Source organism: Phaenicophaeus curvirostris, chromosome 8, assembly GCF_032191515.1.
Source record: "Phaenicophaeus curvirostris isolate KB17595 chromosome 8, BPBGC_Pcur_1.0, whole genome shotgun sequence".
Classification (NCBI taxonomy): Eukaryota; Metazoa; Chordata; class Aves; order Cuculiformes; family Cuculidae; genus Phaenicophaeus; species Phaenicophaeus curvirostris.
The window spans coordinates 28,398,003-28,417,547 of NC_091399.1; the positions used below are offsets into that span (position 1 = coordinate 28,398,003).

The following is a 19,545-nucleotide window of genomic DNA, read 5'->3' on the forward strand; positions in this document are numbered from 1 at the left end:
AAAGCGGGCGGGATTCCCGGCGCGGCGGCAGTAACGCGGCGCGCGGCCACGTGCGCGGGGCCCGGCGGTGGAGGAGCAGCAGCAGCCCCAGCCCCGCGCAGTCGCCACCGCCGCCGCCTTTTCCTCTTCCTTCTCCTCCCCGCCATGGAGTCCGCCGGCCTCTTCCCACCGTTCCCCGCCGCCTGTCTCCCCGCGCAGCCCGCCCCCGCCCCCGCGCCGCCGCCCCGCGCGGCCGAGACCACCCGCATCATCACCGACCCCGTCTCCGGCCGCTCCTACTGCAAGGGCCGCCTGCTCGGAAAGGTACCGGGGGTCGTTGGGGGAAGGGGGTACCGGCTGGGGGTGCGCCCGGTAGAGCTGAGAAGGGGCTCTGGGGGAGGGCACCGGCCGGGGTGCGCTCGGTGGAGCGGGGAGGGGGAGCTGAGGAACCAGCCGGGGAGGGGGGGCGGGGGGGGGGGGGGGCGGGTCTGCGCTCCCGCATCCCTCCATCCCCGCCCCGGGTCTGGCCGCGACCCCTCTGCCCCCGCCCGCCAGCCGCCCCCGCCGGTCCCCGCCTCTCCCCAGGGCCCCGCAGCGGCGCTGGGAGCCGTGAATCAGCCGGGCTGGCGGCGTGCCTCGGCGGCTATCGGAGAGACGCATCGGTTTCGGGGCGCCCCGCGGCGGGGGGGGGGGCGGGGGTGCGTGGGCCGGCGGGTGCCCCGGTTCCCAGGGCCGCCGCTCTCCGCCGCACGCAACTCCTGCTCCCGCTGCGTGTGTGTGTAGGAGGCGGGTGCCGGTTTCCCAGCCCGGCCCGGGCGAGCTCGGTGGCTGAGTCTGCAAGATTTGGAGGCTGACATCACGGCAGGAAAAACCTGTCTCCGTGGGGCTGCCTCTCGGTGGCCTCTGTTGCCCGGGCTGCCTGCCTTGCGCAGGACTTTCCAGGTCCGGCTGCCGTGTGGAAAAACGCAGAGTTCAGCCGTGGTGGGAGAGAAAAGGCCCCAGAGGTTTTACAGGAACTGGGTGAAATCCCAGGTTGAGAGCATCATAGTTCAGATCTTAGTGGGCGACGCAGCAGGAGGGAGCGTGTGACGAGGGAACGGAGGAGGAGGCTTGTGAGCAGGCATGGGCGAAAGAGCTGTCTCTCATCCATCCGTAACCACCTCATCCCTTCCAGGGCGGGTTTGCACGATGCTATGAAATGACGGACCTCTCCAGCAACAAAACCTATGCCGTGAAGGTCATTCCTCATAGCCGGGTGGCTAAACCCCACCAGAGGGAGAAGGTGGGTGCTGTGCTATGTTTTGAGTGAAGTGCCGGGCTGTTGGGGTGCAGTGGAGACCCTTCACTCACCTGGGACCGCTGCTCCCTTTCAGATCACCAATGAGATTGAGCTGCATAGAGACTTGCACCACAAGCACATCGTCAAGTTCTCCCACTACTTTGAGGATGCGGAGAGCATCTACATCTTCTTGGAGCACTGCAGTAGGAAGGTGAGTGCTACTCATCTCCCTGCCAAAGGATCTCCTGAACGTAGCTGTAGCTGGTTGGAGTGGGCTATATCTGAGATGCTTTGTTAGCCTACTCCTCCTGAGCTACCTTGCTGCCTGCTCCATCACGCCTTCTGAGCTTAACCCGTGTGGTTTTGCATGACGCTGGGGGCACCACTGGTTGCTTGTCTAACTTGAGCTGCCTGCCCATGTTGGCTCCTGGTGAGGCCACTATAAATCCAGTGGTTCCTCTGGCTTGTGCTGAGCAATCCCAGCCTTGTGTGGGGAATCTGCTGAGGTCATGGCTGTGGAAGAAGGATTATTTGTGGATGTGCAACTTCTGGAAGAGCTGGCTTTAACCCTGCCTGCCCCTTGCCTAGTCAGCAGGGCTGTCTGTTCTCCCTGCCTGCCATCATCAAGCTGCCTTCTTTCTCTCTGCAGTCCCTGGCCCACATCTGGAAGGCCCGCCATACTCTGCTGGAGCCAGAAGTACGCTATTACCTCAAACAAATCATCTCAGGCTTGAAATACCTTCACCTCAAGGGCATCCTGCACAGAGACCTCAAGCTGGGTGAGTGCTGCGGTTGGGGCAGGTCACCGTGTGGCGAGCGAGCTGCCCCAGAGGGACTTGTGGTGACGCATCGCTGTTGACTTGCAGGCAACTTCTTCATCAATGAAAACATGGAGCTGAAAGTAGGGGACTTTGGGCTAGCTGCTTGCCAGGATATCTCTGACCAGAAGAAAAAGTAAGTCTGAGGTTTCAGAGCCCTCTGAGGTTTTGCTCTTCCTCTTCTTCCTGTGGCTTTCTGGGTGGGTGGAGGGAAGAGTGGTCCCTCCTGGCATGGGGAGGGAAAGCCTTAGGTCACCTTCTTGGGATGGGGGAGCGATTCCTGCCCCAGCTGCTGGCAAGGCGAGGGGGCTGGGGGCTTTGTGGCTCCTACAGGACTGAGCTCGCAGCCGTCGGGGAGAACAATGTGCTGACTATCGCTATTGTGCCTGCCCGGCTGCCCTGCCGGCTGCACAGGGCCGGGACACAAAGGCTCTGTTCCTTTCCCAGCTCGAGTACAAGCTCTTCCCAAAGGCTCCCCAGGAACAGCTGCTCCTGACCCCTGGGAGTCTGTATGGGGCTCCTTGTAGATGGAGGGGGGCTTTGGCTCACAAAGAGTAGAATGGAGGGGGGAGGACAGGCAGCAAGTTAAATCCTGGGCTTTGGATGGGGGGAGGGAGGCTGTGTGCGAGGGGATGCAGGGTGTGCATTGACCTGGTGCTCTGCCCCACAGGACAATATGTGGGACCCCCAACTACCTGGCCCCAGAAGTGCTGCTGAGGCAGGGCCACGGGCCGGAGTCGGATGTGTGGTCCCTGGGCTGTGTCATGTAAGTGTGTGCTGGGTGGGATGGAGTCTGGTCAGCCTTGTCTGCGTGGGTCAGGGCAGAGCTGGGCTGTGGAGCAGCCCTGATGAGGAAGTTCTCTTGTGCTTTGCCTCGTGGCTTCTCAGTGGTTGCTGAAAGGTGAGGGGGAGGGGAATGAATGGCTGTATCCTGCCCAGTCCTGTTCTAGGTGCTGTCAGCCATCCCAGGATGCTGCCTGGGAGCTGAAAGAGCAGGAGCGCATGTGCCGTGCTCAGCTCTGGTTCAAAACAGGCTCAGCCCCCCACCATGAGTCTGAGAAACAATGGAAAATCATGGTGGTGGGCAGCAGCTGCTGCTCAGTTCGAGAAGTGATCGCTGTGTTGCTACAGTGCATCCAGCCCCTTGCCAGGCAGCTGCCTGCAAGCTTCCTGTTCTGTTTCCCTCCCTGGTGGCCACTCAGGGGTGGTGACAGCCATGGTGGCACAGTTGTGTCCTTTACCTGCCAGCCTTCTCCCCTTCCTAGGGCTCCTTCCCTGTTGCTTTAAGCAGTTGCTAGGAGGAAGCGTGGCCGGATGTGAGTGCAGCTGCCTGGGCTGGAAGTGGTGCTCTTGGCCAGGTGTGGCTGGCCAAATACCAATAACTTCCTTGCTTTAAGTGCTGCTGAGTCACAAATCTGGCGGGGAAGTGACTGTGGCACGTGTCCCCTCCCAGGTACACCCTGCTCTGTGGGAGCCCTCCCTTTGAGACCTCCGACCTCAAGGAGACCTATAGGTGTATCAAGCAGGTGGAGTACACCCTCCCCGCCTTCCTCTCCCTACCTGCCAAGCACCTCATCGCTGGCATCCTCAGACGCAACCCTCAGGACCGCCTCACCCTCGAGGAGATCTTGGACCACGAGTTCTTCAAGGTGAGCAGGTGGAGGTTTGGCCTTGATCTAGGTGGGATGAGGCTTTTTGGGCTGTGCAGTGTGCTGTCCTTGGGGCTCAAGTTTCAGTCCTTCGAAGAAAGCAGCCACTGGCTTGCCTAAATACCTGCCCAGGAAACTGAGGGATCTGGGGTGCTCCTGCTGGCCACATCCCTGTAGCACAGGCTGTTTCCTGTACTGATGCCAGTTGTGGGGCCAAGGCTTGATGGAAATGCAAGCTGGCTGGCAGGAGGGTGTGAGTGACTGGCCAGCCCGGGGCAGCTGCTCTGCCTGGAGCATTTGGGCAATGGAAACCAAACCTCTGCCTTGACCTCTCTGCAGGGCTACACCCCAGAGAAGCTCCCTCCCAGCAGCTGTGTGATGGCTCCAGAGCTGAGTCCCCCCAACCCAGCAAAGAGTCTGTTCGCTAAAGTCACCAAGACGCTCTTTGGGAAGAAGAAACCCAAGGGTGAGTCCATGTGTTTGCCAAAGACCCTCTGGGTGATCTTTATGAGGGTCCTGTCTCCTGGAGAGACCCTCTGATGGACTTCCATAGGCTCCTTGCCCAGGGACAGCACAATCTGGGTTTGCCCCAGTGCTTCTGGTGCTGGTGGCCTGGCATGGGTGTGTGCCTGGAGAGCGGATGCTGTGCTGCAATCCACGGGGACAGTTCCTCCTGAAAGCCCTGTGGTGCCTGAGAACTAGGAAGTGAAAGTGGGAGGCATCTGTCTGATACCATCCACACCACTGTAGGCATAGGAACAGATGGGGGATTGATGAGCCACTGGGAGCGGTGGCCCAGAGTTCTCCATCCCCTGTGCTTATCACTTCCTTTCTCCTCAGCCAAGAAGGGTTCTTTGGAGGACAAGGATGATATCTCCAAGCTTGTCACCGGGCTGATGAAGACCTCGATCTGCCGGCAGATGAGCTATAAAACTGTGGAAGGGAATGAGGTGAGAACATCCTCGAGCATCTGCGCACCCCTCTCTCGGGGAGTAGACAGGATGGTGATAAAGCCAGGTTTCTCTGCAGGCCACCCCAGTGTCATGCCAAAGTGCCAGCTCTAGCCCTGTTGAGACAGTGGTGGAGGAGACATCTCACAAGTCTGCAAGCCCTTCCATCCGAGGGACGATGGCCAGCAGTTGTGAGGGTGAGCAATGCCTGCTCAGGCCACCCCAAGCCTGCCCAGAGCTTCCTGTCCCACCCTGGCTGATAGCGGGGCTGTCTGACTCAGCCTGTCATCTTCTCTCCGCAGCCTTTGAAGACTGCATCACTGCCTCTTCTGTCATCGAGTCGGCTGTCCGGCTCCTGCGGACCTGCCTCTCTTCCATGCCCCCAGGTAAACCAGTTGGGTGGCTCTGGGATGGGACAGTGTGCTGTGTATCCCCTTCCCTAGGGGGTGAAGGCTCTGTTATTCGGGCTGCTTTAAATGTTGCCAGAACCTGCTGGGATGGGGTCTGCTTTCCCTGGGGATGTGAGATGGGCAAGGGCTGTCTGTCTGCTCTGCTCAACCTCTCTCCTCTCCACCAGCGGAGAAAAACCCAGCTTCCCTGGCCCGCCATGAGCACTTTGTCTGGGTGAGCAAGTGGGTTGATTACTCCAACAAGTACGGTTTCGGCTACCAGCTCTCCAACCGCAGCATTGGGGTCCTCTTCAATAATGGCACACACATGACACTGTCCCCCAACCACAGGTAAGCGGTGGGGAAGGAAAGGGGCTGATGTCTCCAAGGGAGCCCCTCTGGTGGGGTGGGATGAGAGGAAAGCCGTGCCAGGGGTGGGTTTGGTGCTGTGTGGCCCCAAAACTCATGGTCTGCTCCCTCCCAGGACTGTGCATTACAACCCGACCAACAGCAAACACCTCGTGTTCTCTGTGGCCGCCATCCCTGAGCAGCTGCAGGGACAGATGAGTGTCTTGCGTTACTTTGCGTCCTACATGGAGCAGCATCTCATGAAGGTGGGTGCTGGGCTGGGATTCATGGGTAGGATTGAAGTTGGGTTATGGCTTGACCACACCACTTGGGGTTGTGGGACTCCTGCTTCACAGGCTGTGGTCAGGTGGACATCAAGAGTTGCCCTTGGAGTGGGGACTCCTCTGGTGGTGTGTCCAGGTTTGGCTGCATGCATGCTGGTGGCAGTGCTCTCGTGTATGAGACCAGTGGCTTATGCAGACCTTTCTGTCCCAGGGAGGTGACTTGCCCAGCATAGATGACCTCGGGCAGCCAGCCTTGCTCCTCCTGCAGTGGGTGAAAACTGACCAAGCCTTGCTCATGCTCTTCAGCAACGGGACCCTCCAGGTAAGCATGGGGCACAGTGGAGATGCCCAGACCCTTGTGGGGAGGCAGCCAGCTGGGGACTCCAGGCCTCTGTTAGATCTTCTCTGCCACAGCCCAAATGCAAGGTCCAGCTGTGAAAACAGCTGTGGGTGCAGGATGCTGCTCCAGTGCCTGGAGATGCTAATTGCAGCTTGTCCTGCCCATGGGGGGCATGATGCTTTAGTCAACCACTTCCACCTGCCCCAGTGTTGGGACTGATGTGTTCCTGCTGCTGGGCATTGGAGCAAGGATGCTCCCAGGCAGGTTGGGGAGGAGGAACGGGTTGAGGCAGGAAGTGTGTGGTTCCATCTGGCTCCCAACGTGGTACGGGAAGCATGGGTTTTAAACCAAGCCCAACTTCTCCCCTAGGTGAACTTCTACAATGACCATACCAAGGTGATCATTAGCAAGCCTGACCACTCCTGCCTTGTCACCTACATCAACCGGGAGCGCAACTCCTATACCTACAAGCTGTGCAGCATCCAGGAGCTGGGCTGCTCTCCTGAGCTCCACCACCGACTCAGATACATCCTCAAGCTCCTCCAAGAACGGGCTGAGGCCTAGTGTGGGACCTTGGGGGACCCTCTTTGGATCTAGAGGTCTCCCCCTTTGCCTTCCCACGGGATGGGAGGTTTGTTGTGGTGCTGGCTGCCCACCTGGGCACCCTGTATCCTGGTGCTCAGCTGGACTCTGGACTGACATGTGGATGTGGTTACAGCAGCAGGTCTGGACATCCTTGCTGCTCCTTGGCTCTGGGCAATCGCTGTCTTCCTGTTGGCAGCTCCTGCTCTGGTTGTGCTGGCCTTGGTGGAGTAGACTGGGTGGCACATGAAGGGTGGTCTGTGAGTGCCCTGCGGCCGGGTTTGGGTCTGGCTGTGCCTCTTTCATGGTCTGGTGCCCCAGCCTGCCCTTGCCTGGTGGTTGCCTTCAGTGGGTGCCTGGTTGCACTAGTTGCGCAGACCTTCTTTATGCCTTGGGAAGGACTGGCACAGCCCCAACCTCAAGGCTTGGCTGCTGTGTGGTAAGGAAAATGCTTTTGCAATGATGGACAGGGGTAAGGGGTGCTGCCTGCCCTGCCAAGGTCTATGTGAGCTGCTGTGTGCCACTCCACAACTGCTACACTAAGGAGAGGGGGCTGTGCTGGGCCCTGTCCACTCCAAAATTGTGAATTGTCTGGTACAACTTGAGGTTTGATAAAAGGTGGGGGGGATGGGATCTGACGGCTTGCCTGAAGAAGCCCTCATCTCACTGGGACCTGGGGAGGTTTCTTGTTTAAGGCACTCTGCCATGTGGGACTATTTATGTATCTTATTTATATGGAATTATTTATTTTCCTGTTGGTTTGTCCACGTGCAGCTACCCTGTCCCTGACTTGCCTCAATAAAAAGTTATTTGTGTTAAGGGCAAACTGTGTCTGTCCAGCTTGGAGCTGGGACTTTGGTCACAAAAGGTCTTCATCCTTGTGCTAGGGCTGCTTCTGCCTGCCAGGCTAGATCCATCTTGACACGGGCTGTAGCCGGCAGACAAGGTCAGAGAGGCAGGGAGTGGGTGAGGAGCCTGTTGTACTTCTACTGCCCTTTCTGGGGCTGGCAGGAAGGGCAGAGTTGGCTCTTGTTGATGCCTGTGGAGTCTTGGAGCTGCCTCAGCTTTTCCCTGCTGCTGCCAAACTCTTGCTCCCAACTGTCTCTGCACTTGGACCAAACCCAGCAGCTTTCGTGCTTCTGAGCTGGAGAAGGGAGGACCTGTGGCCCAGGGGGTGGGTGGGTTGCCTGGGTCCTTGCACTGTAACACACCTGGTGCTGTAGGATATGAGCTGGGACTGAAGCCAGGAAAGATTGAGCAGATTAAGTCCCTCCTGAGCTTGCTTTGAAGGTGATATGTCACCTTCCCCAGTGCTGGTGTAATCAATCTGCCTGGGAGCAGCTTGTGCTTTGGGAAGCAGGCTGGGCTGCTCCCTGTAGCAGGGCTTTGGGCAGCTGCCTGCTCCAGGTTAATGCAGCATTTTGGGTTGTATTTGCTGCAGTTTGGGTCTTTTTGTGCACGCCGTGGTGGTGAAAGCTGCAGGGTTGGGTGTGAGACCGGGCTGGGGGCTGTAGCGAGTATCCAAGGCACTGAGGTGCATCCGTGCCTTGCTCCCTGTGTGCACCATGCTTAAAGCCACCAGGTATGAGCCACAGCTGGAGCAAACCTCTTTATTTCAGCCACTCTTCCCCTATGACCCTACAAGGCTGGGTCAAGGGAGAGGCAGGCGCTATTCAAAGTAGACCCCATGCACCGTGGCCACAGCAAAGAGGGAGGTGTTGGAGAAGGTGGTGGAGGCGAAGCTGTCGTTCTCTGGGTCCCACAGTGCCCGGCTAGCCACGAGCAGGCTCTGCTGGCCCTGCTGGCCCAGCAGCACGTGGCAGACCAGCTTGTAACGGGGTGGTACCACCTCCTTCACCCTGTTCCGCAGGAGCTCAGCCAGGCTCTGGGCTAGCAGGGCGCTGCCCTGGGCGCTGTAAACCGAGGTCACCAGGCTCCCAGCCAGGGCTTCCTCCAGCACCCGCTGCACCTGCCCTGCGTCAAACTTGCAGCCTTTGTCTGGCCGCATCCTGTAAGTGTTTTCCAGGCGGGTCTTGAGTATGGGCTGCAAGAGGGGGAGCCCGGAGAAGCTCACGCGGCTGTGGAGCATCCAGGGGCCGATGGAGGGGCGCCTGCCCCCTGGGACTGTCCCCAGTGAGCTGCGGCGGCTTGCCAGGGGTCCCAGGTGGGTGCTGAGGATGGAGCTGCGGCGTGAAGGCAGTCCTGGCACTTTGCCTTCCTCAGCAGCTCGTGCTGGGGCTCGGGGCTGGGAGCCCTGGTGGGTGGCTCGGAGTGGAGGGGTTTCAGTGTTGTCTGCAGCCATCGCCTGGGCTGGCAAGGTGACCTCTGGGGAGATCTCAGCCGTACAGGTGGCCTGGAAAGGAGATGTGGCTCTGAGTGTCTAGGGGAGACAGGTTCTTTCCTTCATCTCACCACCTCTTTGTTTTGCTTCTCCCTGCACCCTGTAAATCTCATGCCTCCTGCTACCTGGGTCTCTACAGGGCTGGATGCAGAGGAGCTGGGGGGACCATGGCAGCTGCCTTCCCTGCTCCAGTATCTCCATGCCCAGCAACAGCAGCCAGCTGGGGCTGATCCAGCACAGCCCTGTACTGTCCATCCAGACCTCTGCTCTCCCATCCTTAGCCTTTCTCCTCAGAACGGCTGAGCAGCTCCTTCCCCTCCAGCCTCCCCAGTCCTCTTGCCTGCCTCTGGTCCCACACTTACCCCTAGCCCCTCTCCTGCTCTGCCGGGGCAAACCCAGGAGATTTGTTTCTGGCTGATGTCGTGCTCCCTGCTGCCCAGGACCAACCTTGGTCCTGCAAGTCACAGGGCCAAACCTGTTGTGTTCTTGGAGCTTGAAGTGTTGCTATGTGACACTGCAGCTTTCCAGGGCTGCTCTGGGGCACAGCTCTTGTAACTCCTTGTTTCCTGGTTCCTGGACAGCCCTGTCTCCTTTTGCTCCTGCCCTGTCTGCGTTTCCAGCTGTACCAGGAATGTGATCACTTGGGGCATGTGCTCTCTAACCTTGCCAGCCCTGAAAAATGCGTGTTGGTGTTGAATGTGGAAAGGAAAAGCAGAGGGTAGGGAACAGCCTTTGTCTGCTACTTTGCACCCTAACTATGGGTCACACTGGGGCTATAACCTCAGGCAGCTTGATTTTACCTAAAGGCTTGCCTCCTTTATTTATCCCCCCATGCACCAAGGGAGAGTATGGGTGGGTGGGCACCTAGAGAGCACAGCCCTGCCCTGTGCTGGTGACCCTGCATGCTGCATTCCCTGGCGCAAGGGCAGGTGTCCTGGGGACTCCTGACCCTGAGCAGAGTTTCTCTCCGCTGGCGGAGCCCAGCCTAACTGGTACGCCACAGCCTGCCTGTCAATGTGCCTTTGTCTGCCCTGCCTGCCAGGCTATTTGAGGAAAGTGGAGATGGCTTTTGTGTTTCTATCTCCTGTCGGAGGTATTTATAGCTTGCTGCTGACTGGTGCTGCCAAGCGTGCTGACAGCTGGACCCCGCTTCTCCCTCTCCTCCCACCGGTGCTGGCAAGCGAAGATTGGTCCCTCATGGGCACCTTCGCTGCATCCCCATCCGTGGGATGCTTGGGAGAAAATGGACCAGGCATGCCCTGGCACAGCACTTGGTTTAGGTTTGAGTGAGGCTGGTTATGCTTTTTTTTTCTCCCTGTGATCATTTGTGCCCTCAGCAGACGCGAGAGCTGCAGGGCTTTGGAAGGAGACAAAGCTTTTGCCATTTCAGGGGGCTGCAATCAAGTTTGCTCCGGGGTTGGGGACCCAGACGTGCCCAGCAGCTTCCCACGGGGGCCGTGCACGTAGTGGCAGTGGGGATCTTTGTGCATTTCATCCGTGCACGTGCTGCTTTTTTCCAAAACTCCCAGCCACCTGCTTCCCTTTGCCCCCATCTGCCCATCAAGGCAGCAAGCCCCCATCTGCCCATCTTGCCTAGCAAGGCTGGGGGCTGGCGGGCTGGGGACTCGCGGGCTGTGCCGTGAGCCGCAGTGAGGGATACATGAGTTGCAGCTCCATTCCCATCTGGCAGACTCCCGGATGGAGCCGCAAGGGTGGGATTCCCGGCTCGCTGCCCCCCTCTTTCCATCCCGCTGCTTTCCCAGCTGGCTGGCTCAGGAGCTGCCTGCCAGGTTTCCTTAGCAATGGGCCATGTCCTAGGCAGCGGCCTCCTCCCCAGGCCAGCCTGCCTCCCGCCTGCCCGCGCCGCCTTCCTCCTCCTCCGCCGCCCTCCCCGAAGCAGCCCATGGCCGCCCTCTGCTCGGCGCGGCTGTGTGGCGAAGCGGCCGCCTTCGCTGCTGCCCTCCGCACCCTGGTCAACAACCCCCAGTTCAGGTGAGGGGCTGGGGAGAGCCACCGCTCTCCTCCGGCCGGGCCGAAGTCCCCACAGCCTGCTCCCTGCTGCTTTTCCTGGGGTGGTTCGGGGCCTCTGGGAGACGCAGGGAGCCCTGGGCAGCTGCCAGGGCATCCTGCGTGGCTTTCGCAGCGGTTCTCAGCGCCTGCACAGCAGCAGGAGCTCAGCACCATCTGGGTACATCCCTCCAGGACCCCCATGGCCTCTACAGAGGAGGGAAGGTCTCTGGGCATGAGGCCAGCAGTGTTCTGGGCGAAATCTTGCACTGGGCTTCTTGCCCCTTGCCAGGAGCAGGGTTCTTCTCCCTCTGGACTCGGCACTGGTGAGACCGCTCCTCAAATCCTGTGTTCAGTTCTGGGCCCCTCACCACAAGAAGGATGTTGAGGCTCCGGAGCGAGTCCAGAGAAGAGCAACGAAGCTGGTAAAGGGGCTGGAGAACAGGCCTTATGGGGAACGGCTGAGAGAGCTGGGGGTGTTTAGCCTGGAGAAGAGGAGGCTGAGGGGAGACCTCATTGCTCTCTCCAACTACCTGAAAGGAGGTTGTGGAGAGGAGGGAGCTGGGCTCTTCTCCCAGGTGACAGGGGACAGGACAAGAGGGAATGGCCTCAAGCTCCACCAGGGGAGGTTCAGGCTGGACATTAGGAAAAAGTATTTCACAGAAAGGGTGATTGGGCACTGGAACAGGCTGCCCAGGGAGGGGGTTGAGTCACCTTCCCTGGAGGGGTTTAAGGGACGGGTGGACGAGGTGCTGAGGGACACGATTTAGTGTTTGATGGGAATGGTTGGACTCGATGATCCAGTGGGTCTTTTCCAACCTGGTGATTCTGTGATTCTATGATACTGCAGCCACTGTGCTTCCCCTTTCACCCCCCACCCCCCACCCAGGTTCACCAGTGCTTTTCTTTGGCATCCCCAACCTCCCTGCACCCTGGGGGGAAGGCAGCAGCCTAGCTGCCCTCGCTCACACTGCCTGGTATCCCTGTCCCCTCCTCCTGGAGCAGGGAGCGGAGATGAAGTGCTGCTGTCTCAAATGCCCCCACCTACACGGCACCTCCTTCCTGGCAGCTGGCTGGTTGTGTGGTCCTGTTTTCCCACTTCATGCTGTGGCCTGGCACACATACAAGTGCTATCTGAGGAAATCCCCATCCCTGCTGAAATTCTGGCCACCCAGAAGAGAAATCCCAGTGAAAATTCCCCAGCCAGAGCACTAAGCAGTGGGGAAGTGGCTGCCAGTGCCTGGTCACCCCCGGCCCACGTCCTGCTCCTTGCATCTTGCATCCCCCACCCTTCATCCTGCATCATGCATTCTGCAACCTGAAATCCGCACTCTGCATCCATCACCCTTCCTCCCACGTCCTTCCTCCTGCGACCAGCATCTCCCATCCTGCAGCCTGTGCCCTGTATCCCAGAGTCTGCCTCCCACAACCACAGCCTGCACCCTGCTTCCCCAACTTGGCTTGTGGACCATAGTGACAGAGCGGCTTATTTGGCTTCCCCCTTGCAGTACCAGTGGAGGACCTGTCTGGTTCTGCTCATATGGCATCTCCCAGTCACATGTGTCTCTATATTTATGTGGGGTGACTCAGATGCCCTTCTTTCTGGTGGGCGCATCCTCTGTGGAGTGTTGCGAGGGTTGAGTGGGGGATTTGTGTATGGCCTCGTGGCAGCTACAGTTTGGGTGGTGTGTCTTCTGCTCCCTGCCCTGCTGGCATGGGGGAAGAGAGGAGGAGGGGATGGATGAGCCACGGCTACACGGTGCAGGCAAACTGGAGACTCCTTGCCCTTTGCCTGCTCCCTTTTCCTCAATCCTGCTTCCCTTTCCTGAGGCTGCAAGGCTGGAGAACAACCTCTGGGGACTAGGGCAGAGGGATCCAATACCCCAGGGTGCAGCATGGGCTGGTCTGTGTTGCAGGCATGGAGAGGGCCAGTGCCAGCCTGCTGGCAGTGATGCTGGAGGCTTCACATCCCAAAGCCTGTGAGTCAGTGCCATGAGTCAAGGAGGCCAAGCCTGGTGGCAGCTGCACTTTCCCCTGCTTTGCCATGACAAAAGAGAAAATCACTTTCTCCAGCTATCCTGCACCTTTTTCTTTCCTGTGCTGTGCCAACACCCATGACTCTTGCTCATCCCACCTGCTGCTTTCAGGTGGCCAAAGGAGACACCACCAAGAATCCCTCCATGCCTGGGAAAAGCCCCTGGGTTAAAAATAAAGGGTGCTGCCACAACAGGATGGGCACTCAGCCCCAGGACATCCCACATCCTGGCTTTCCAAGGCATCCTATCCACCACAGTCCTCTCTCCCTTGCAGTGATGTGACATTTGTGGTGGGCCGAGAGCAGCAGAAGGTGTTTGCGCACCGCTGTGTGCTGGCGTGCCGCTGCCAGGCTTTCCAGGGGATGCTCAGCCAGGGGCCGGCAAGCAGTGAGGACCATCCCAGCAGCAACCCACCCCAGGGCCCCTTCATCCTAGGAAATGTGCAGCCTGAGGTCTTCCTGGCTGTCATCGAGTTCCTCTACACCAACAGCGTCACCCTCAACAGCCACATCGTGAGTGGGGCTGGGGCTGGCAGGGACCATCTGCATGGGAGGGACAAGGTGGGGATGCAAGGGTAGAAGGTTCTTTGCAGCTCCTGGGGTGCCAAAGGTGGAGGGGCTGCTCTGCATGATGCTTTCTGGCTGGCAAACAGTGCAACGAGCATGTGGGGTCGTGGCTCAACATAGTAGCCAGTGCAGAGCACCTTGTCCCATGTCTACCCCAGCCTTGGGATAGCTGGCTGTGCACCCCCCGATGCTGGGAATCTTCATATCTTGTGTGGCAGCCCCTTCCCCACTCATTCCCCACCTGGGATCTCCCATGGAGGCAGGAGGACATGTGCCCTTGGGATGCCTCACACACCCACGGCCCTGCACGCTGATGCTCACAAGGTCTCTCTTGTCTGCAGGCACTGGAGGTGCTGACCTCGTCGGTGGAGTACGGCCTGCAGGACTTGTGTGAGGTATGGCCCTGCTGAGGCTGGGGGAGGTGGTCCCCAAGTGCCCCCGCGCTGAGGAGCAGCCCAAGAAGGTCCCTGCATGGCTGGTGGCTGGAGATGGTTTTGAGGAGGACACTGTGGTGCACCACCTGGCTTCAGCTTAGGTTCAGCCCCTGCTTCTCAATCCCAGAGGGTCTCTCCAGTGGGATCCCCCTTGCCGGGGTGCAGCACCATCTGAGAGCCCTGCAGGGGCCAGGAATTCCCACGGAAGGGCATGGGGCTTCAGGCCTCCTGGATGGCAAAGGGCAGCAGGAAAGCCCCTACGCCATCACCACAGGAGCCCCCGGTCACCTGGCAGGATGATGCTGTAGGGAAAGCCCCGCTCCGCTCCGGGGGAGAGCTCAACATCCCAGCTGTGGTGCTGCCAAGGGGTTACTGCCTTGGGCAGGAAAGTTTTGGGAAGACGGCAGGAGCAAAAAGTGGGAGTGGGAGCCAGATGAGAAGCGAGCAGGGATCTGGAGCAGCTCGGGGTTGGAGAGAGTGTCTGGGCCACGTCATCAGAGCAATTCCTGAATTACAGCCAGGCAGATCGCATGACCTGCCATCTCGCGCCCGGAGTTCCCCTCTCTTCTCCTTTCTCTCTGCGCTGGGGAAGGCCCTAACTGAGAAGCTGAGGAACCATGGGCTGCTGTGTGGTGGGGTGGCAGGATGGGACCTGCCCTATCACCTCGTGGCCTATCACCTCGTGGCACGGATCTGTCAAACAGCTGGCTGGGCAGGGAAGGGACTGAAGAAGCGTTGTAGAAAGGGAGGCCCAGTGTCCCAGCCAGACAAGTCCCACCACACCATCCACAAGTGCATCCTGGAGGAGATGACCTGCAGTGGGGAGAGCAGTAGGACAGGGGCTGGGTGGAAGGAGCTGAACAAGGAAAGCTGGGGAAGCCTATGGCTGTGTCTCCAGCTGCAGGATGACCTCATGTCCCTCCCGCTGGTGACTCAGGGCCCTTCTGCTCCAGCTGACAGCTCCTCCTTGCACGTCACATCCCCTTGGGTTTCCCAGGGGCTCTTGAGCCCTTTGTGTGGGAGGCAGCTGAGATGGGTGGGAGGAAGGTCCTGCTCCCGATAGACGTGCTTGGGTTGCCGCTGGAGCTGCTGGTCCCATGACAGTCATGGACAGGGAAAAGCTGGCAGACAGGGCTGAGCACAACTGGGGTCACCAAGCACACTGTAGGTGGCACCAGGGCCACCCACCATGGCAGGATACGGCTGGTGACTGTGGTCCCAGTTAGGTGACCCCTAGCCTGAATCCCCTAGTTAGGTGACCCCTGGGGCTATGAGGTTGGCTGGGGTTTGGTCACTTCAAGCTCAGTCCCTGGCAGAACCAGTGCCCCCGTTGGCTGCCCACACACTGTGCTGCAAGTCCTCGTCCCACAGCCCCTGACTATCTCATGAAACCCTGCAGGACTGGAAGTGCCTCCACTCCATGTCCCTTGTCCTGGGGACTCAGGGGATGCCAAGAGTCATGGGGAGGGGATGGCAACGCTGGGGCACCACTTTGCTCACCCTCTCCTTGTCTGCCTTCCAGCTCTGTGTCAAGTTCATCAAGGACACGCTGAGCGTGGAACAGGTCTGCGAGGCCCTACAGGTGAGTGTGACTCTAGTTGGGTCACAGAGAGTTAAAAATAACCCTCCTGGTTTTGGGGCAGGAGCTGGCTTCATCCTCCTGCTCTTGACTAGATGATGGGACAGGATTTTCTACCTACCTCAGGTCTATTAACTGCCCTGCCAGATCCTGGATTTGTTGTACCAGGGCCACCAGTACCAGGACCTTGCCACCATTTACATGGAACTGGGAGGCACTGGACTTCTAGAGGCTTTCATGGTTTTGAGGCCAGTCCTGAAAAAACTGCTGAGGATTGGGGCACCTCAAAATAGCTGGTGGGATGGTTGTGGGGTATATTGTCTCAACGGCACTGCCACACTACTTGGTGGGGCCAAGGATGCTTCCCAGATAAAGGGGATTTGTTCCATCTCCTACTAGCTACAACCATGCTCTCCGGGCAAGGAGCTGTCCCCAGAGTGCAAAAGTTCTCACCAGATGTGGTGCCAGACCACCGTGGCGTAAACAGAGCTAAAACTGGCCCCGAGGAAACAAACAGAAAACTCCAAAACCCCAGAACAAAACAAACCTGAAGAAAACATCTCGCCTTCCCTCTCTGCTTGCGTCAATGCTGGTCCCCTGCTGTGGTGGAGGGGGAGGTGATGCTCGCTCTGCCTGTGCTCTTCAGGGGCTGCCACTGCTGGGGGACAGGGACGTGTCCTGCTGGTTCCCAGATGGGTAGTGTCACCGAGTTAGGGCTGAGAAAGGATTAGAGCACCTCAGATTCCTGATATGATGAGAGACTGCAGCTATGGGGCAGGCTGGGGCTGGATCAAGGCGTGGGGCACACATGGGGGGCTCTAAAATGACTCTGTGTCCAGGCAAGGCCCCACATCCCCACAGTGTCGCCTTGTGAGAGCAGCACCAGTGCCCCTCGTCCACCTGGGGCTGGGTCATGTCCCCAAGCAGCAGTGGAAAATTAGAGGAGGCTGAGGGGAGACCTCATTGCTCTCTACAACTACCTGGAAGGAGGTTGTGGAGAGGAGGGAGCTGGGCTCTTCTCCCAAGTGACAGGGGACAGGACAAGAGGGAATGGCCTCAAGCTCTGCCAGGGGAGGTTCAGACTGGACATTAGGAAAAAATATTTCATGGAAAGGGTCATTGGGCACTGGAACAGGCTGCCCAGGGAGGGGGTTGAGTCACCTTCCCTGGAGGGGTTTAAGGGATGGGTGGATGAAGTGCTGAGGGACATGGTTTAGTGATTGATGGGAATGGTTGGACTCGATAATCCCGGTGGGTCTTTTCCAGCCTGGTGATTCTGTGATTCTATAGCACTCCTGCACAGCAACACTCACCTCGCTTGGGTCGCTGAGAGTGTCTGTGTCTCTGCAGGGCTTTGCTGGGGGAGATTCCTTCTGCTCCAGACCCCGTCATAGGTGTTTGTGTTCTCCCACAGGCTGCGGTGACCTACGGGCAGGCAGACCTCCAGCAGCACTGCTTGGCCTTCATCGAGGACTGCACAGCGGTACAGCAATGGGGGAGCATGGCACGGGGTGTCCCAGGGGATGGGGGGCACCGGGAGCACGTGGCGTGGGGAATGCTGTGGGGCACAGCACGAGACAGGGGAGAGGGGTCTGTAAGAACGTTGATGGCTAGAGGCTGGGCAGGAGAGGGAAGGGAAGGAATGGCGTTTGGGGCGGAGGCGCCACATGCCAGGTAGAGGCTGGCTGTGGTGCCAGGGGATGGGGGTCTGTGTGGGACGTCACCTGCCAGGCAGGGATGGCACCAGGATGGGTCTAATGGTCCATGAGGAAGAGGTCACTGGGTTGCCAGGCAGGGATGGCACCAGGATGGGTCTAATGGTCCATGGTGAGGAGGTCACTGGGTTGCCAGGCAGGGATGGCACCAGGATGGGTCTAATGGTCCATGGTGAGGAGGTCACTGGGTTGCCAGGCAGGGATGGCACCAGAATGGGTCTAATGGTCGATAGTGAGGAGGTCACTGGGTTGCCAGGCAGGGATGCACCAGAATGGGTCTTATGGTCCATGGTGAGGAGGTCTCGGTACCAGCACCCCGGTGCTGTGCTGTGCCGGCAGGCGGTGGTGCGGACGCGGGGCTTCCACGAGCTCTCTGACACGGTGCTGGCGCGGGTGCTGCGCAGCGACCGCCTGGCTGTGGATGAGCTGGACTTGGTGCAGGCTGTGCGGGAGTGGGCGCACGTCAGTTCGGTGAGTGCAATGTAGTGGAGATTGAGGGGGGGAGGTTGTCCTGGCTGGCACCCCCGGGGTGCCCAACTGCACCCTCCAGCTCAGGCAGGGAACCAAAGTGCCCCAGCCCTGAGCCTGGGGCTGTGTGCTGGGTGCAGAGACCGTGATCCCTGCCAACACCCCTGGTGCCCAGGTGTCACCAGCCCCATCCCTCACATCCCGCAGGCCGTCTTGGAGCGCCCGGTGCCCGAGGTGGCCACCCTGCCTGTGCAAGAGCTGCGCCTGCCCCTGCTGGCACCTGCTGAGCTGGCAACACTGGAAAGCCACAACCAGAGGGACCTGCTCATCCCGGTGAGCCTCCCCTTGGGGTGCCCTGGGTCACCTCGCAGGCTGGAGGATGCTGCAGGGCTAGGTTTGAGGGGGGTCATGGCTGTGGCCGTGCTGATGCCCCCATCCCTGTTCATAGGTGGAGAGCATTGCAGCAGCCTGGCGGTCCCACGCGCTGAAGAAGGGCAGCGGGGTGCCCTCCCACCTTTGTCGGCCCCGGCGTGGCACGCGGCCCCGTGACCATCATCGGCACCTGGACCCGCACGCCAAGTAGGGGCAGGGAGGCAAGAGCCCCCCCAGCGTGACCTGGGGTGCTTGAGCCAGGAGCTCTGCTGTGGGGCTGGGCACAGAATCCTAGAATCTTAGAATGGTTTGGGTTGGAAGGGACCTTAAAGCCCATCCAGTTCTGCTCCCTGCCATGGGCAGGGACACCTCCCACTGGATCAGGCTGCTCCAAGCCCCATCCAGCCTGGCCTTGAGCACCTCCAGGGATGGGGCAGCCACGACTTCCCTGGGAAGCCTGTGCCAGAGTCTCACCACCCTCAGCGTGTGCATCGCTAAAGCGCTTTGCCGCCTGGCTTCGGGGTCAGAGCAGGACGTTCCATCACTCAAGAAGTGGAGGTGTTGAAGGCCAGGTTGGATGGGGCTTGGAGCAGCCTGATCCAGCGGGAGGTGTCCCTGCCCATGGCAGGGGGTTGGAACTGGATACTTTAAAGTCCCTTCCACCCCAACCCATTCCTTGACTCCAAGTGTGTCTGTTGGCCGGGGCCGTGCTGCCCCCCCGCGGCCGAGGGGCTGCGCTGCACCCAGAGCCTGGAGGGGCTCCAGGACACCTGGGGAGGGGCTCCTTACAAGGGCATGGAGTGACAGGGTGAGGGGCATGGCTTTAAATTGGAAGGGGGAAGATTTAGGTCAGACATGAGGAAGAAATTCTTCGCACTGAGGCACTGGCATAGGTTGCCCAGGGAAGTTGTGGCTGCCCCATCCTGGAGGTGTTTGAGACCAGGTTGGATGGGGCTTGGGCAGCCTGGTCCAGTGGGAGGTGTCCCTGCCCTTAGCTGGGGGTTTGGAACTCGATAATACTTTAAAGTCCCTTCCAACACAAACCATTCCATGATTCTAAGTGGGAGGGGAGACCCCCAGCATCTCTGCACTCACCCAGCACCGTTGCACCAAGACCAGTGACACCCCCCGCCTTGCACCCAAACCCAACTCCACGTCCTGCAAGCAGCCCCCAACCCCTCATAACCCCAGGTTGGGGGACACACACACACACAAACACAGAGACTGCTGCCCCCCTGTCCCGAGCCACACGCTTCTCCAGATGTCAGATCTAATGCGAGATTGGACTTGAGGAAAAATTTCCTCACCAGCAGGGTTATCCAGTACTGGAATGGCTGCCCAGGGAGGTGGTTGAGTCACCATCCCTGGAGGTGTTTAGAAGATGGGTAGATGAGGTGCTTAGGGCTATG

The 19,545-nt window shown here is 59.3% G+C and overlaps 3 protein-coding genes across 3 annotated transcripts; 2 read left to right on the forward strand and 1 right to left on the reverse strand.

Annotated features, from left to right (window-relative positions):
• Positions 1-73: 73 nt before the first annotated feature.
• PLK3 (polo like kinase 3) lies at positions 74-7,437 on the forward strand. Its single transcript, XM_069862922.1, has 15 exons — positions 74-303; positions 1,154-1,261; positions 1,353-1,469; positions 1,908-2,037; positions 2,125-2,212; positions 2,747-2,842; positions 3,530-3,725; positions 4,065-4,191; positions 4,566-4,675; positions 4,755-4,872; positions 4,978-5,061; positions 5,253-5,415; positions 5,549-5,678; positions 5,908-6,018; positions 6,406-7,437. The coding sequence occupies exons 1-15, from the start codon at positions 145-147 to the stop codon at positions 6,598-6,600; spliced, it is 1,932 nt and encodes a 643-aa protein (XP_069719023.1). The 5' UTR covers positions 74-144; the 3' UTR covers positions 6,601-7,437.
• An 850-nt stretch (positions 7,438-8,287) lies between these two features.
• On the reverse strand, positions 8,288-10,864 carry DYNLT4 (dynein light chain Tctex-type 4). The gene is made up of 2 exons (XM_069863090.1): positions 10,589-10,864; positions 8,288-8,971 (listed from the first exon to the last, which is right to left on the reverse strand). Exons 1-2 carry the CDS (start codon positions 10,862-10,864, stop codon positions 8,288-8,290), a joined length of 960 nt encoding a protein of 319 aa, XP_069719191.1.
• Positions 10,736-18,429, forward strand: BTBD19 (BTB domain containing 19). The gene is made up of 8 exons (XM_069862923.1): positions 10,736-10,951; positions 13,277-13,514; positions 13,910-13,963; positions 15,525-15,584; positions 16,996-17,064; positions 17,636-17,767; positions 17,972-18,097; positions 18,213-18,429. Exons 1-8 carry the CDS (start codon positions 10,863-10,865, stop codon positions 18,345-18,347), a joined length of 903 nt encoding a protein of 300 aa, XP_069719024.1. The 5' UTR covers positions 10,736-10,862; the 3' UTR covers positions 18,348-18,429.
• Positions 18,430-19,545: the final 1,116 nt, after the last annotated feature.

What these genes read in the sequence shown, in the direction of transcription:
- PLK3 (XM_069862922.1), top strand. Translation starts at nt 145, where the DNA reads ATGGAGTCCGCCGGCCTCTTCCCACCGTTCCCCGCCGCCTGTCTCCCC. An exon ending in GATGGCCAGCAGTTGTGAGG is followed by an intron (nt 4,873 to 4,977) that starts GTGAGCAATGCC and finishes TTCTCTCCGCAG; the next exon opens with CCTTTGAAGACTGCATCACT. An exon ending in TCAGCAACGGGACCCTCCAG is followed by an intron (nt 6,019 to 6,405) that starts GTAAGCATGGGG and finishes CTTCTCCCCTAG; the next exon opens with GTGAACTTCTACAATGACCA.
- BTBD19 (XM_069862923.1), top strand. Translation starts at nt 10,863, where the DNA reads ATGGCCGCCCTCTGCTCGGCGCGGCTGTGTGGCGAAGCGGCCGCCTTC. An exon ending in GCCTGCAGGACTTGTGTGAG is followed by an intron (nt 13,964 to 15,524) that starts GTATGGCCCTGC and finishes TCTGCCTTCCAG; the next exon opens with CTCTGTGTCAAGTTCATCAA. An exon ending in AGGTCTGCGAGGCCCTACAG is followed by an intron (nt 15,585 to 16,995) that starts GTGAGTGTGACT and finishes GTTCTCCCACAG; the next exon opens with GCTGCGGTGACCTACGGGCA.
- DYNLT4 (XM_069863090.1), bottom strand. Translation starts at nt 10,864, where the DNA reads ATGGGCTGCTTCGGGGAGGGCGGCGGAGGAGGAGGAAGGCGGCGCGGG. An exon ending in TGCGGCTCACGGCACAGCCC is followed by an intron (nt 8,972 to 10,588) that starts GCGAGTCCCCAG and finishes TCTCCTTTCCAG; the next exon opens with GCCACCTGTACGGCTGAGAT.